This window comes from Gymnoscopelus braueri (genome assembly GCF_963280865.1).
Source record: "Gymnoscopelus braueri genome assembly, chromosome: 23".
In the NCBI taxonomy this organism is placed as follows: domain Eukaryota; kingdom Metazoa; phylum Chordata; class Actinopteri; order Myctophiformes; family Myctophidae; genus Gymnoscopelus; species Gymnoscopelus braueri.
Genome location: NC_137625.1, coordinates 37,754,945 through 37,773,495, shown reverse-complemented (window position 1 = coordinate 37,773,495; position 18,551 = coordinate 37,754,945). Strand labels below are relative to the sequence as shown.

Here is an 18,551-nt window from a genome sequence, read left to right as displayed (position 1 = left end):
ACTGAACTAATGGTATGATAGTCAACTTATATTATGCTTGGAGCCTTTCTAACAGTTTAACCAAAAACAGTTTGAAAGACAAGTTTATCTGAGAAGAAATAATGTGAGGGTTGCTGAGAGCAGTGGTGTAAAGTAACTAGTAATTTTACTCAAGTAGGCCTACTGTAAAATTGTTCACTTGTAAAAGTTAGGTTAGGTGTGATCACCGTGGGGCCAAAGGGAAAACACAGACAAGAATGTGGTTTCTATTCCATCTATTGTATTATAACAATCTTAACACACTACAATACATACCGTACACAACCTCTTATATGCGGATTGCCTCCTGCAGAGCAACGCAGTAAAAATAAAAGTTGATCCCATCATGAACCAATCATATGAGTCCATCTGATATCAATGTTTAAAGGGAAAATGGATGTCATTCTGTTTGGAATAAATATATGGCATCATGAGTAGCCCATTTTTGTTAGAGGTACAGACTATCATTTAACACATACAAAGTAACTTCTGGAGGCTGGTTAGAGTTCTTTTTCATGTCTTTTTTATTAAACAATATGTTAACAAAAATATACTCTAGACAGAGAGCACCTATTTTGAATGTCAATCTATGACATACTGTATTCTCAGATGTTTGCAAACAGGGATTACTTGACTCATTCACAAAAAGGTTATATCAAGGAAATTATAATAATAACATTCTGGATATGTTGTGAGCTGTAAGAAAACATCTGGATAGAAGTTGTTCTTGGCTTGTTTTAAATGGCTGTTGATGTCACATGCATTTCATTTAAACGGCCAACTACTTGTAGTCTCACACCAGTATTACATATTGATGGAATTGCACAAGTACATTTTTGGAACTTATTATATCTGCCAAGCAAGTTGAATAAAGCACACTTGAGTTAGTATTGTTTGCACACTTAGAGCAAATCAAATGAGTAGCTAACAGAAAATGCAGCAAAGTGTCCCATCATTATTTGATTAAATAACGAATCTGACAGAATATTAGATAGCCAATTAATTAGTGTAGGCCGTACAGAAACACTGATATCAAACGTTAGGCTTGCTTTACTGTACTTGAAGAATTTTCTGCTAGATCAGTCTTGAAAACAACCGGCAGAGTCCAAAATTAGATGAAACCCCTGCGGATGTCTGCAGGTCTGTTGGGGGGTCTTAGTCCTCGCCGTCCAGGAAGACCAGGTCTGTTGGGGTCTTGACCTGGGAACGGTCCGATGGGATCGTAGCGTGGCCGTGGCAAGATCCCAAAAGGGATGTTGGGTCTCAGGTCGTACTCCCCACCGATAATACCAGGTGGATAGAAGGGGTCGGGGATAGGGTTAAAGGGATTTGGGTTGCCAGGAAGTAGGGGGAAAGGGTTAACGGGAGGAATTAAGAAGGGACGAGGGACTCGTCGACGATCCTGGAGTAACTTGTACTTCCTCTTGTAAAGCTAAAGAAAAAACACAAAAAAGTATTACAACCACATTAAGAAATCCACTGAGAACCTTGACTGACTGAATGAATAATATGTTGCTTACAACTTTCCAGTCCGTGTCTCTGGATCTGTTGGGATCTTGATCTGGAGAATTAAAAGAAAACCGACTTAGTGTTTCTGGCTAAACCTTAACTCACAGCCCTCTTTTAAATCATACTTCAAAAGAGAGAACAGGCAGCCTATATTGAGCATTCAGCATAGAGTAAAAGGAGAAAATAAATGTTTTTGCAGGACTGAATCCTAAGGAAGAACAGTGGGTAAATGTGGCTTTAGAAACACTGAGCAACACAAGTTGGATCTTAACTCTTTAACTGCCAGAGTAATAGTGTAATAGTGTCAACCCACTGCCAGCGAAAACGACGATTTTACTGTACAGTAAAAAACATTGTCCGCTTGTGGTAATCCATTGCGTAGCTGTGGCCATTTGAATGAGGCTCGCTTTTGCCGTAAAGCAAGAGGAACGGAGATATAGCAGAAATATAACCATTTCCCCTCAGGAAATAAACAGGAAGTAAATTTGCTTTTATTTTTTTAAATAACTTCAATTCCGGGTCTGTCGTCATCAGGCAGTGAAAGCATCATTCATAGGGTAGATAACAGCGCCATCTGGTGGAAAACCACAAACTAAAACTCGTCTTAACTCGTCCACGGCAGGCTGCGCCTTGGCAGAATTCGACGCGTTAACGCGTCCGTCCATGGTAGGCAAAGAGTTAATAGTATTAATACAAATGTTTCCATTAGGTGTTTTTCAGATTTCTATGGAAATGTCATAAATAACGACTGGGTGGCACAGGGGTACAGTTTCTGCCCTCCACCACGAAGATTAGGGGTCTTCGTGAACCTCTGCGGTTCAAAGTTCGACCACCTACTAACGCGGGGATCAGGGTCCCCCCCCAATAACCTCACCAAGCCCACCCATTATGAGAGCTGATCCACACCACCCAACCTGCAAACATATGCCTCTCTACCACCCCTCCCCCTCATCATGAACATCGTACAAAAGCCACTTTGCGCACTCCTAGATGAATGGCGAGCAGGTGGGAAGCGAATGGACATGCCACGGACATGGACAGCCCTAGATTTGGAATGGTGATAGACGGTTTTAGCATTCTTTCTGGCAATGAGAAATAAGGTTTTCTGGTGTGACTTATATGTGTTTTTTCCTTCTATCTCTTACCCCTGAAGTCGCGGTGGTAGATGTGTCTCCACAGGGTGGGGTCTGCCGTGGTGCTTTGAAAGTGTCTGCTGACACACGACAGCGCCACCAGGGACTGGACATCCAGCAGCCTCAGGACTCTGAAGAGAATCTCTGGTGGCAGAGCGCACAGTCCAAACACAGCAGGCAGAGCCATGGCTACACACAACAGCAGAGAGAGACAGAGAGAGGCAGCTGTGTTATCCCATTAAGACCGGGAACGCATCTGTGTCATTTTTTGATTTCTTTGGCAATTAAAAAATAGCAGATATACAGCCACGCTACGAGCTTGTAGAACTATTTTTAAAGCGAACATTTGTAACTAAAATCTTTGCTTCTGGGGATTCTACAAATGTCTTCTAAATCCTAACAGTTACTTTGAAAAAACGTATGTTGCTATAATATCATCATCATCATCATCATCATCAGGTCTCTTGCTCGACGACGGGGGCGTCGCCATGCGTAGCGACAAGCCCATTTGCTGTAAGTCCCTGGTGGTGGCATCAGTGGTTAATAAATTATCTCATACTTGACAATAATGTGCTTTGGATTCTAAAATGTTTCTGTGAACTAGGGCTGGCTCCGAACGTTTGAAAGGTTCTGAATTTGTTCGAAATCATTGCATTTGCATCTCAATTCAGCATTTCATTTACAATAATTTACTTAAAGGGATAGTTAGCAACTATTTCTCATTCACTAATGTTTACAGAGGTTATTTTGTATTAGTAAATTCTCATCAACTGCGTTCTAAAAGGTGGGTTAACATATTTGATAATACCATGTTTATGAGTTACAGACCATTGTGGGATGTTATTCTTAAGTTGCAACTATTCCTCATTTACTAACATGTACTAACAATGTGTTGGATGTTGGGCAAAATCTTGTACCTTGACCTCTTCATGTTTCTATACTAGAGATGCGTGGCTCGCGGTTTTACCCGCGGGTGCCGCGGGTATTCCGGGTAACCGCAGTTTGGGTGGATTTGGGTCAATCAAATATAATTATTCCTGGAACAAAATATTTTCAGATGGGGGTCAGCGGCCAAATACATATAATTTTGGGGGTCCTTGACCAGAAAAAGGTTTTAAAGGAGTAGTTCACCCCAAAAAAATCTATCAATTGCACACACCATGAAGCCTTGAATTCATGGATTTACTTTTGTTTTTGTGGCATTCCTAAGCCAATAATTTGATTCCCGTCTCCTACCGGCTAATGTATCCGGTAGGAGACACAAAGTAGATTATTTGTGTCTCCTACCGGATACACACCCGGTCATCAAATTATTGGCTTAGGAATGCCACAAAAACAAAAATAAATCCATGAATTCAAGGCTTCATGGGGTGTGCAATTGATAGAAAATAAGTAATTTTTTGGGTGAACTCCTCCTTTAAGCACCACTGATATCTAGCAACATACGTTTTTTAGAAAACTGTTAGGATTTAGAAGACATTTGCGGAATCCCTCAGAAGCAAAGATTTGAGTTAGAAATGTTTGCTTTGAAAATATATATATATATTCAAAGATTTGCACAATGCAATTTTTCAACAATACATTAGCAGATCTACAAGCTTGCTTATAGATCTGCTATTTTTGAATAGCCAAATAAATCTACAATGACACAGATGCGTTCCCGGATTGAATGGGTTAAAAACAGCATCCAGAACAGCAAAGGAGGCAGTCCTCTGTCCTCCTCTGGTCATACCGTACCTTCTCTGGCTGCAGCTATTAGTGGGAACACCAGCTGGTCTTTAAAAGTTCGTGACAGCTTCCCCAGGTCTTTGAAAACTGCCGCTGCACTTGGGCCTAGGGATACGATGGTGACAAGACGTAAGCTTTTTATAGCTTTTTTGATATTGCCAGTAAAGTGCCGCATTGACCGTGACCTGAGGCCTTGTGTTGCTGGAACATTCATTACTTACCTGCCCAGTCCGTGGTCACAAAGCTGGAGGGACTCAGAGACAGTTTGCACACCGAGTTCACCTTGTCATTCATTTTCACAGTAGCTAGAAGGACAATTTAACAGGAAGAAAGATATTAATGAATTAAAATGTAATAATTAAATATATGATGTAATACACAAACTGCTATACACAGACATTTTGTAACTACTGTACACCTGTAAAATGTGATTGCACATGCAGTTCACTTTGAGACCACAATCACAGCTATACCACACATATTAAATTGTTAACTTGGATAGTAATACAATATATTGTTTTATATCGATATAGATGTGTCGAGGAAGACAGAGAAGAGCCAGTTGTTGACGTATTGCACCTCACCATTGATAACTAGAAGGGGTCCCATGCACACAGCGATGACCATGGCCAGGCTCTTCTCACATAGAGGATGACCATAATTCAGTCTGTATAAACCATCCTGTGCCCTCCAGCCACTGGGCATCTCGCCAGGCTTGTATTCACCCTAAACAAAAATAAATAGAGTGGAGAACCTTATTCTTTGAGACACAAATACAGGTATTCGGGATTGTATAAAGTGATTTTTTTCCCTTTTCTTAGGTTGGCATTTTTTCTATTTTTTTAAATAATTGTTAAGTGTGTTATTGAATGTTTATTGGACGTTTTGTATCACAACAACACACAAAAGTGGTTCTGTCGGAACAGGTATGATTTCAATGAATATACTGTAGTCTAGTAGTCTAGTTTTTGTTAAAAGATTAAAGCACTATATTCTGACAGTAATCATTGCTATAGAGCGTTTTTTGAGTCACAGGTCTCCCGGTCTCTCCAGCTCTTTAATAAACAGAAAATGCATTTTCAGGTAGGTGACAAAATGTTAGCCAATCAGAAGAAAGTACGCATTTATCAGCTTAATTTTTATAGTGTTCCAGTTGCAATTTTGCCTGCTAATTTCTTTCTGTCATCAATTATATATATATATATCAAGTACTATCAAAGTATAGAGCTATTTAACACTTATTTTTACCAAAAATTTAGTTAGCTGGTTTCTGCCTGACAGCAACGATATGTTAGACATAACTGTGAGGCAGTGCCTAGTGTGTGAATACATTCTACATCCATCACTCAAGAAGGGGTGGGCAACTTTGATGATGGAGAGGGCCACTAATATTTCCACACTCACTCCAGAGGGCCACATTGCATATACTGTCGGGCAGACACACATTAATGCCGTACTTCACCATTCTATGTCACACAAAAGTAGCAAAAATAGCGGATCTACAAGCTTGTAGATCTGCTATTTTTGCAATTTTTTCATTGGAATCCAGATTTATTTTGTTGCAATGTTTTAATTGGAATCCTGAAAAGTTACATTTTTATTTAATTTCAAATGCATTTAGTTATACTTATGTTAACTTTATGAACTTAAATACAAATACATTGGACATAAAAAAGACAATAGAATTTGAATACTAGTCATTAAGCTACTAATATAGACTGTAATTAAGTAATTAAAGCGGGTCATGTCTGCATGTTTGGAATTGTAACAGCTGAAATCAATAATATATCAGCAGGCCGCATTAAGTGAAGGTGGGGGCCGCATGTGGCCCACGGGCCGCCAGTTGCCCATGTATGCTCAAGACGCAAGGTGAGATACTATCAATATTCTTCAAAACAGCCAGTGGCCCTACAGTCCTACCTGAGGAACAAAGCCTGTCTCCATCATCAGGAGGTGTGCAGCCACCATGAGGGAGTCAGTGGGGCTCCTGCTTTGGGCTCCATGGTGCAGGACCTCCAGGGAGAGCGGTACCTTCCCCTCCTCTGCCTCGCTGCACAACATGGGCTCCCAGGTGCAGGAGACTCCTGCTGGGGTCTCCTCCTCCTCAACGGTGTCCTCTCCCTCCATGAGGTTTACCTCCACTGGTGCTTGGCTGCCAATACTAGACTGTTTATCACAACAAAGCCACGTGGTTAGGAGAAGAAAAGTAATAATAATTTCCACTCATCAGCAGTGGTGGAAACTAACTAAGTACATTTACTCGAGTACTGTACCTAAGTACAATTTTGAGGTATTCTTTTACTTTACTGGAGTATTTCCAGTTTTCAGTACTTTTACTTCTACTACACTACATCTCAGAGGCAAATATTGTACTTTTTTTACTCCACTACAATTATTTGAAAACTTAGTTAGTTACTAGTTACTTTTCAGATATAAATTAATTATGCTATTATGAAACATACATTAACCAGTTCAGCCCTATTTTATACCTAGGCTATTTGAAAACAGCCGATGTGCAAGCTCACAAGGTGTCGCATCGCGACGCACTGTGAGCTTGTAGATCTACTATTTTCAAACATTTTAGTACTTTTACTTTTTGGTTCTTTAAGTACGTTTTGATGCCAATACTTTTGTACTTTTACTCAAGTAAATTTTGAATTCTGGACTTTTACTTGTAACAGAGTATTTCTATATTGCAGTATTGGTACTTTTACTTAAGTAAAGAATTTGAGTACTTTTTCCACCACTGCTCATCAGTATGGTCTTCAAAAACAAGGCAACCTGGAAGTGTGCATAGTTGAACTGAAGCGCCCTCTGGTGGTCACAATTATAAGCACACGACATGCGGCACAGAGACAAAAACACACAGCAGCTCAACTAATACCATAAATCATTATATAAATGATCACACCTGACTCGTAACATTTTAATGTGTGGTAGAAACATTGTAAATAACTAGTTCAGTAGATGCTGGCATTGGACAACTGTTCTCAGTTTAAGCTACAGTACTGTATGTGCATTGAATACAGAGAAGTGACTCAGCAATTCAGCCCCGTCTTGACATCAAAAACAGCTTCAGTCAAGGTCAATTATGAGGAGTGTAGATGAGAGAATATTGTTCAGTTTGACATGAGAGCTTTGAGAATATGACCACTGAACAATTCTGAACTATATCTACCTTCAAGGTTCAAGGTTGTACTTTATGGTTACATCTTGTGTACAGGTACATAAGAGTAAAACTTATTTTGGTTCGGCTTCCCTCAGACAATGCAGCAGCATAAGTAATAACAATAGAATAAAGAAAACGTAAGCTGAGCATTTCCCTTTGCCTTGGTTCGTTCTGGTTCTGGAGTTGCCTCTATGTAACTGTGGCAGAAATGGATTATATACTGGGAGCTTGTTTATGTTCTCCTTGTATCTGGTAGTGCTTGACTATAGTTAGGGTTAGGATTGAATTTGTCAGTTTAAAAAATGTTTTATCCCAGCAGACACCAAAGGGAAGACGTACACGAGGATGACGGCATTTCTATTCTACTCTATTCTAAACAGACAAATGAACTAAAAGTGTTGCACTTTCACTGCAGCGAGAGAGATAAGCGTGTTGTTATCTTTAAGATCAGTTAACTTTGGCAAGTGACACCAACGTGCGACAGAGTAATACATTAGGCCACCAGTGGTCCTTGAGGTGGTACCAGGGGGTCCCCAGCTAAATTAGTTAATATAGCATCGCAATCATTTTAACCACTTAAACCATATTTTATACTTTGGCTATTCAAAAATAGCAGATCTACAAGCGCATAGCGCAGCACCGAGTGCCGTGCTATGAGCTTGTAGATCTGCTATTCTGAAAAAATCCCTGGCACAAAATATTTTTGAGATGGGGGTCCGCAGCCAAATACATGTGATTTTGAATGTCCTTGACATGAAAAGGGTTGAAAATCACTGCATTAGGCACTAGAAAGCTAGTCTTATTTGGTCACATTTATTCCACTCTAAACAAAATAGCACACTAAAAGCCTTTCATGTTCACTGCAGCAAAATAGAGAGTAGAACTAGTCATTCATCAATATGACGAAGGCACGCTGGTTTGTTTCACTGACTCAATCTCAATCTGTTCAACTGAAACTAATATCCTATTCAATAGTAATAGTAATAGTAATACAAAACTATCAAATATACAAGCTCACAATGTGTGGCATCGCGACGCATTGTGAGCTGGTTATGGTATGTTTTGTGATAATAATAAATCTGCAAAGTAACTAATAACTAAAGCTGTCAAATAATTGTAGTGGAGTAAAAGTACAATATTTGCCTCTGAGATGTAGTGGAGTAGGAGTAAAGGTATTGAAAAATTCCTCAAAAGTGTACATAAGTACAGTACTTAAGTAAATGTACTTAGTTACTTTACACCACTGCTAGCCTATAACATGTTTTCTTATTACTAGCAGTAGTAGTAACAGTGTTGAGATCCTGTTAACAATTGCTGACCTCTCTGGAAGGTGTAGCAGCCATCTGGTTAGAGCGGCTGTGTTGGGATGTTGCACTGCTGACAGACTGGACTGAAGGGGACGGGGAGGCAGTGGGCACAGCCACAGACTGAGGCAGGACCACACAGATCAAATCCCCAGAAACAACCCCACAGGAGGACAGAGTCTGCCCAGTGTCTTCCAGAGTCTCTGTGCCGTTCAAAGATAGAGTGAACTCTGTGTCTGGGCTGAAAACACAAAACAGGACGACAACAACAACAACAACAAAAAAGCACAAAAGCAGTTTACAAGAGGGTATTGAAAACAAAATCTTAACCACACCTAATATATATATAGCTGCTCTATACTAGGTCTATGTTTGAGGCGACCATAGCTGAATGTGTAGAGTAGGCCGTCTGGGAAACGATTCGGTTCGATTACCGGCCCCGGCTATGTGTCAAGGTGTTCAATCATAAGCAAGACACCTAACAAAAAATTTAAAAATCGCTGGCAGTCTGGGCATTATTTATTTGTATATACTTTGGCAGTTATAGAGTTAACCAGCCCCCCCCCCCCCCCCCCCTGGTCAGATAGTATTTCCCTCTATACCAAATCTCTTCGCTGAAAATAGCCGATCTACAAGAAACAGAAAAAGCACTGCATTTTGGAGTTCAGATAGTCTGTCTCACCTGAGTCCATGGGAAGGTAGAAGTATCTCCTGGACCTGAAGTTGGAGCTCTGCTAGAGTGGGTTCCTCTCCCTGCAGCTCCACTCTACTGGTCTGCTTGTTGATACGAACCCGCAACTTCATGCTATGACAGATGAAAGCATGATCGGACACGTTGAGGTCAGCATATTCAATGTTACCAGTGGTGTAAAGTGACTAAGTACATTTACTCAAGTACTATACTACAATTTTGAGGTACGTTTACTTTACTGGACTATTTCCAATTTTCAGTACTTTTACTTCTACTCCACTACATCTCAGAGGCAACTGTTGTACTTTCACTCCACTACAATGACTTGAAAACTTTAGTTACTAGTTACTCTGCAGATATAAATTATGATATTATAAAACATACATTAACCATTTCAGCCCTATTTTATACATAGGCTATTTGAAAATAGCCGATCTACAAGCTCAGAACGCATCGCATTGCGACACGTTGTGAGCTTGTAGATCTGCTTTTTTTTTTTTACGTTTTAGACGTCCAGTGGCACAGGGCTTATTACAACGGACGTTTTAGACGTCCAGTGGCACTGAATGAGTTAATATGTAGTCGGATACAAAAAGACTAAGGAAGAGTGGGCAGTCTGGGCACCTCAATGTAAAATTGGCTAATTGGCTAAAAGATTTCATATTTGAAAAATGTTCTTAAGTAATTGCGAACGCGGAAGGACCAAGGATCCGACCAAGTGGAGCTTACTATGTAACTGTGCTTGGGTTGTGTGTCTGTCTCTCTGTGTTCACGCTCTCATTGGCTCGCGCCCCCATGTGACTCACGCTCTCATTGCCTCGCGCCCCCATGTGACTCACGTGCGTGCACTGCCTATTTGCAACCGGCAGAGTGCGCCAGAGTGCAGGAATGAGTGCAGGAATTTAGACAATGCTCTCCACACACACACACACACACACACACACACACACACACACACACACACACACACACACACACACACACACACAGTCAATGTTCTCTCCCCATCACGGTGAAATAACACGGATTACAAGTCCGTAAATACACAATATTTTCAAGCTGCGTTCGCGCGTCTTACTTGTGTAAAGTATACATGACGTGAACATGCACGGTACATCATTACCCTTTAACTTCTTGTTTATGCCCCAAATTATTAGAACTACAGGTTTTGTAGCCATTTGTAGCAATTGTACAAATACTAGGCCTTAATTGTCAAAGGTACAAGCATGTTCTAAATCATGTATACTTTACACTAATTAAAACAATTTTCCAAATGTTTTTCTTTTTACATTTTGGACAAAATTGGCAAATTTGTGAGGTGCCCACTCTTCCCTAGTGCCCACTCTTCCTTTAGTGCCCACTCTTCTTGTTACAGTATTAGTCTATGCATCATTAACATTTACAGAATTACATGTAAATAGATGTTAAGAAAGATGACAGCTCTGAATGTAACTGAAGCAGTGTCTTCTTCTGCTGATTATGATGGTGTTGATTATTATATGATGATTATATTATCATTATTATTATAAATATATATTATTATAATAATAATTATTATTATTATTACTATATGATGATTATATTATTATTATTATTATTATTATATGATTATATTATTATAATTATAATTATTATTGTTATATGATTATTATTATTATTATAATTATATGATGATTATATTATTATTATTATTATTATATGATGATTATATTATTATTATGATATGATTTTATTATTATATGATGATTATATTATTATTATTATTATTATTATTATCATTACGGGGCCAGAGCTCAGCTCTGGACCTGTTTTAATATTGCCTGTATTCTGTTTCTTCTGCCACTTTTCGCAGTTCTGGCTGAACCGTGCTGTCGCTTTTTACGAAACTCGGCCATATGGTAGATGGTCATGAAAAACTATCAAGAAATAAATCTCACAATCTTTCGTCAAAAGGTGGCGCAATAGCACTCAATTGAAAATGCCAACTTTGAACAGGTACAACTCATGCCCTGTTTGACCTACAGCCATAAAACTCAAGTCAATACACACATGCGTCTACTCATGATGAACAACTTTAACCCTCTGACTTTTGACCTCTGACCTTTAGATCTCCCACCATTTTGAATTATATGAAAAACAGTTAAAACCTATCTCCTCCTGGGATTTTTGAGTAATCTGCACGAAACGTTTTACACATGAACTTTGGACCTATGCCGACAAACAAGCAGCAAGATTTTTCCATAAGTGAAAAAAAGAAGCTTTAATGAGCCAATGAATATTGCAGTTTTATGACAATTATTCATCTTCCCCTAACACATACATGCAGACTCACATTTCTTTGAAACTTTGCGTTAATGTTGAGGGTCATTCCAAATATTACTGAAACCAATCTTACTCCAATTGGTCAAAGGGGGGCGCTATAGCGATTTTTTGAAAGTGCAAACTTTAAACAGGCAAAGGTCATGCCTCGTTTGGCCGACAGCCATTAAACCTGCTTACACATGTGCCTTGACTCATGAGGAACACATGTATCACGTTGACCAGTAAGCTCCGCCCTTAGATTGTCCGCAATTTTGAAAAACACTTAAACCCAGGATTTTTCAGCTATTTGCGTGAAACTGTATCATCTGTGTGATCTCCTTTTTCACAAGTTCTTGTCTGTTGGTCCAATGGCTTCTCCCTTAAACGTGTGCCTCACAACCTGAAGGTTGCCAGTTCAAGCCTCACTTGATGCGGACTTCATTAAAGTTGCATTGCACACAACATGATTGTGTCAATTAATGCAAGTGCAATTGTTAAAGGTAACCTGAAATGCTTATTTGAGAGTATGTCTTTTCAATGTATGACATACTTCATTCTGAAAATAGCCGATCTACAATCTCAAAACTTTTCAGATAGCAACGTGTTTCTGAGCTTGTAGATCGGCTGCTTTCACTGGTTCAATTTTATCTTCAACAGACTACCTCAGCCTAGACAAAGCTATAGCACTATAGGTAGTGTTGCAGCATGTCAATCCGAAGGTTGAGGGATCGATTCCTGTTAATGGCAATAGGTTGAGACGTCCAATCAATCCATTCTGCTTCCATCTTTCTCTCTCTTCAATCTATTATGTTTCCATGTCTCTCTCTCTTCAATCTATTCCTTTTCCATGTCTCGTCCTTAGATTGTCCGCAATTTTGAGCAGTTTGAAAAACACTTAAACCCAGGATTTTTCAGTTATTTGCGTGAAATGGTATCATCTGTTTGACCTCCGTTTTCACTGGATCAGGTCTGTTGGTCCAATGGCTTCCCGCTTAAGTGAATGTTTCACAACAGCAAGTTTGCCGGTTCAAGCCTCCCTTGGTGGAGACTTCATTTAAAGTACATTGCAAACAACAAGACTGTATTAATGAATACATATGCAATTGATAAAGATAACATGAAATGCTTATCTGAGAAGGTATGTTTTTGCAATGTATGACATACTTCATTCTGAAAATAGCCGATCTACAATCTCAAAACCTTTCAGATAGCAACGTGTTTCTGAGCTTGTAGATCGACTGCTTTCACTGGTTCACTTTTATCTTCAACAGACAACCTTAGCCTGGACAAAGCTATAGCACTATAGGTAGTGTTGCAGCCTGTCAATCCGAAGGTTGAGGGTTCGATTCCTGTTAATGGCAATAGGTTGAGATGTCCAATCAATCCATTCTGCTTTATTATTATTATTATTATATGATGATTATATATCACGGTTATATATGAAGGTGTTGTTACTGAAAACAAACCAATATGAACTGTACTTTCATTAGCTCTACTAAGAACCTCTCACTCCGCTATACAGCTCCGAGATTAGGTTCTATGTGGATGTCACCCAGAATCGGTGGAACGTCCGCCAAGGCTCCGCTGTTTACCCTTTTGTATACATAGTGTCCAAAAACTAATGGTAGATTCCACACCGCACGGATGTTTAAGGTTTGGTCCGGGGCATAATATTTGAGGTCCGGAGCGAAACTACCCGTTTAAATCGCTTATTTAGTCAGCCTGTGGCCATGTTTCCCATTCAACCCGGAAAACCCCCCTACGTCCGCTGCCAGTACTGCTCCCGGTTTGGCTACAAAAGGGTAAACAGCGGAGCCTTTGCGGCCGTTCCACCGATTCTGGGTGACATCCACATAGAACCTCATCTCGGAGCTGTATAGCGGAGTGAGAGGTTCTTAATGGAGCTTAGCCCCATTTAGAACCTCTTCCTCCGCTATGTAGCTCCGAGATGAGGTCCTACGTGGCCTGGTGTTTCAATTTTTAACGAGACCAGATCAATTTGAGACCGCGTCGACTGTTGTCCTAGTAACAGCAGATGTTGTCCCCGGTGAAAAAAACACGTAGCTGTCCTCGTCAATGCCGTTTTTTTCTTCTTTCATATCACAATGTCAAAACATACCGATCTGATTCTTGTTTGGATGAAGAAACGCCAGACAGACGAACACTCACGTTGCGTTGTGGACGGCTCTCCGTTGGTTTTGTTGTTGTTGTTGAGGAAAAGGAAGACAACCACTTCCTGTGTCAGTCTCTCTAACAATAGATTTACACGTTTTATAAATGCAACTATTTGCCATTGGAGTCGGAGTCAACATGTGTAAGGTACAATCACTATTCAGCCCATTCAAAGCGTGCAAATAAACGCATCAATGAATTAATAAATATATAAATAAATGTTCATTCCCTCCTGGGATTCGAACTCTTCCCAATGTTAGCATAAATACACCAGACAGGCGCTTACTCCGGTGCGCCATTCTTTTCACAACAAATAGGTACCATAAACAACTCATAGAGTATACAACCAGCCATTAAAAAACAAAACAGACATGGTCACAGATTAACTTGAGACCTCAGTCACCACGCTGATTTTATTTTACAGGTCTCCAACACGGCTGTTTACTACAGATTTGTTTCTAAAATATCTCACCATGATCATGTATTATTCATTATGTTATGGGCTACTTAGAAATAGTAAATATGACGCATGATATAGGTTAGATAAACTGTTTATAACATGACCAATTATAGAGAAAATATGGCCAAAAGTGTCTGAAACCCCACATTACAGTGACGTGATTATTGACCAGTCAAATTTAAATGTCCTACAAATTATTGAAGCTAATGTTTATGTAATCTAATCACCTGGAAATAGTATGTTTTAACATACAGTTGCAGTCGCTGCACAGAAAATGGCATTTCAAGGCATGTCCATTTAGAGCTCTGGTCTCCGTTAGGAGCGGTGCTCCTCCCATTGACTGAAAATTCCACTACCGTGCGAGGTCTCCAACTGTAGTAAAACTAAAGAAAACGATTTTGCTACTCATCAAAACAAAGGCTGTTTTGTGTTGCTGAAAAACTATTCTCCACGGTGGGTTACATCTCAGCACACCACCTTCTCTGTATAATACACTTTTTGGGCAGAAAATAAAACATGTCCACCAGACGGAAATTATTTAAATTACTCACCTGCGCCCTCTACAGATGGTCAATATAAATAACCATTGATCATTAGGCCTACCACTGATCATAAACGAACAGTTTATCTAACCTATCATGCGTCATATTTACTATTTCTAAGTAGCCTATAACATAATGAATAATAGATGATCATGGTGAGATATTTCAGAAACAAATCTGTACTAAACAGCCGTGTTGGAGACCAGTAAAATAAAATCAGTGTAGTGACTTGAGGTCTCAAGTTGATCCATGTCTGTTTTGTTTTTTAATGGCTGGTTGTATATACGAGTTGTTAACGGTACTCAATTGTTGTGAGAAGAATGGCTCACCGGTGTAAGCACCTGTTTATGCCGACGTTGGGAGTGGTTCGAATCCCCGAGGGGATAAACAATTATTTATGTATTCATTGATGCGTTTATTTCCACGCTTTAAATGGGCTGAATAGATATTGTACCTTACACACGATGACTCCGACTCCAATGGTGAATAGTGGCATTTATAAAACGTTTAAATCTATTGTTGTTAGAGAGACTGACACAGGAAAGAGTGATTGTCTTCCTGTTTCTCAACAACAACCAAACCAACGGAGAATCAGCGCCCAACGCAACGTGAGTGTTCGTCTGTCTGACGTTTCTTCATCCAAACAAGAATCAGATCGGTATGTTTTGTGATATGGAGAAAAAAAGAAAAAAAACAGGCATTGACGAGGACAGCTACGTGTTCTTTCACCGTGGACAACATCTGCTGTTACTAGGACAACAGTAGACTCGGTCTGAACTTGATCTGGTCTCGTCTTTTTCCGCACATTTTCCACTTTACATGTTTCTTACCCCTTTCTGCACATCGTATCCAAAAAGTAAAGGTTTTCTGAAATGCTCTCAGATGTTTGAAATTGTAACGTACAATAAAATCTATCCAACGAGTTGAAACAAGCGTTTAAATAGCTTCTCTCCTAAATGATTTTAAGACATACCCGGAAGTTGCACCCATAAAGATAACATTACTGATTCCCCTACTGGTCAAATGTTGAATTGCATCTTCTAATGCATAATATTATGGAACCGGCTGAGAGGAGAGAAGCGATTTAAACGCTTTTTTCAACTCGTTGGATAGATTTTATTGTACGTTAAAATTTCAAACATCTGAAGGTTTTCAGAAAACCTTTACTTTTTGGATACGATGTGCTGAAAGGGGTAAGAAACATGTAAAGTGGAAAATGTGCGGATAATTTTCGCTCAAACGGCACCGACAAACGAGGAACCTCATCTCGGAGCTATACAGCGGACGGAGAGGTTCCGATTGGAACTAAATGGAGCTATACTTTCATGTGCATTTTTTTCTGCAAACTTCTAAATAAAGTATTCAATACGTTTCGTTTTCGTTTCTCGCCAAACGATCATGCTACACGAAACCGGGCCCGTTTGACGGCTCAGCGCAGAAAATAGTAGATCTACAAGCTCACAAAGCGTCACGGATGCGAGGCTTTGTGAGCTTGTAGATCTGCTATTTTAGGCCACACTGTCGCGCGAGGAAATATAGCTGACGTTAAAGTTAGCTTGCCCTAAGCTAGTGTAGCTAATATGTCAACAATGACAAAACCTCCAACTTTATGGTTCACACATTTGTTCCTCGTCTTTTTTTCCCCCATCACGGCGTTTCACAGCATGTCTGTCTGACGTTTAAATACAAACGCAAATGAATAAATACAATAAAAACGCACCTTAGTTGCAACACGCCGCTGATGACTTGAATGACAACAAACCTTGCATGCAGAGTTGCAGTGACAGAAGCACTTTCTGACTACAACTACGGCCGCCGAGGGGGGCCAAAAGTGTTTTTCGACTTTTAAATTATGCTTTATAATTTGACTTTTGATAACTGTAGGCGACAAAAACGAATAATTGCGGCTTGCACAGAGATAAGGATAGTAGCGCTGCGGCTGGACATAAGGGTATCTGCACACTTCTAAAGTACAAATTTAAGACCTTTTTACTACCTCTAAAAATTAAAATAATAATACCATTACTGCGGCAAAGGTTAGAGCTGAAGATATGGACAAAATGTTATATCTCGATATTGATGCCAAATATCTCGATATCGATACGATATAATACGTTTTATCTTTACTTTTATATTACTTATTTTGTAGTCTGGGATGTTAGAAAAGGCGTGATCAAGAGATATTACTCAAACTTCCCCAGAATAATAGTTCTGGTAAAAAATTATAATAATTGGAAGGCCCTGTAACAACACAAGACATCTTTATCATTTATGTCGTGATTAACAATAACCTGAATAAACATAATAATCTAGATATTTAAATATAAAACAATTGAAAAAGGTTTTAAGAGAGATAACATACTCAATATACATTTTTCTTTACAACACCTCCATAGTCCATATCAAGTTATTCAACATAAACCTGCTTTGTATTCTGACTGACAGAAATAGTGACTGATATCACTATCAATCATTATCAATCAAAATGCATAAGTTATATTTTTTCCTTCAGTAATATGCATCATACCCATCAACCCATGCCACCTGACAACATTCATTCACAGTTAACCCCAACTTCATTCTAAACCTTAACAAACAACCTGCTGGACAAGTCATGTGTCAAAATAGATGAAAAAAAACTTACTGGAGTATTTCAAATGTTCAGTAGGCTACTTACTAATTACTTTGTAGATTTTGATTATTATTACAAAACATACACTAACCACTTCAGCCCTAAATACATTTCGACCATTTGAAAATTGCAGATTTATAGATCTGCTATTTTCAAACGATTTTTTAAAACATTTTGAACTTGTGAAATGGGACATTCTGCACAATGAGTACTTTTACTTTTGGTACTTTAAGTGCATTTTATACCAACCCACTGAGCCATAGTCGTCTATTAGACCTCCGTCTAAAACTGGGTTATAATTGGTCTAACAGTGAAAGTTTTTTAGCGGTCTAGGCTTAGCCTAGACGTTGATTAGCTGTTTTTTAAGCGTCTACAGGGGCGCCGATGACGTGGGGGCGTCGGGGCTAGCGCCCCCACAGTCAATTGGTCAGCCCCCTCATGAATCTCAGATGTCAGGCTCAAACTTACAGTACCATTACTATTACCATTACTATAGCGGGGCGCAGATAGGTGTTAACGCGCCGTTGACACCTAGAACAATTGCCCAGACAGAGAAACGGCTCGCGGCGGGGGGGGGGCGGGGTTATTGCGGCTCGAAAAATCGAACACAACTTGTTTAGACCAGGGGGACTCGGCACCAAGCGTCATGTGAACCATGGCTATGGCTGTGTGCTAAACATGTTCTGCAGGTTTTGGCTCTGCCGTGTGCCCTTATTGAAATGAAGGGTCGCTATGCTGTGTCCCTTGACTCCCTCGTCCTGTGTGCACTAACAGTCACTCACTGCATGCACTGAATACCAGTGGTGGAAAAAGTACTAAAATGTTTTACTTAAACAAAAGTATAAATTCTGCGGTGTAAAAATACTCTATTACAAGTAAAAGTAAGGTATTC

The 18,551-nt window shown here is 39.5% G+C and overlaps 1 protein-coding gene across 1 annotated transcript; it reads right to left on the bottom strand.

Annotated features, from left to right (window-relative positions):
* Positions 1-518: 518 nt before the first annotated feature.
* On the bottom strand, positions 519-16,904 carry fbxo7 (F-box protein 7). Its single transcript, XM_080421667.1, has 10 exons — positions 16,748-16,904; positions 9,544-9,666; positions 8,877-9,102; positions 6,309-6,554; positions 4,973-5,114; positions 4,610-4,693; positions 4,398-4,493; positions 2,673-2,849; positions 1,539-1,579; positions 519-1,450 (listed from the first exon to the last, which is right to left on the bottom strand). The coding sequence occupies exons 2-10, from the start codon at positions 9,663-9,665 to the stop codon at positions 1,130-1,132; spliced, it is 1,455 nt and encodes a 484-aa protein (XP_080277793.1). The 5' UTR covers position 9,666; positions 16,748-16,904; the 3' UTR covers positions 519-1,129.
* Between the last annotated feature and the right edge of the window lie 1,647 nt (positions 16,905-18,551).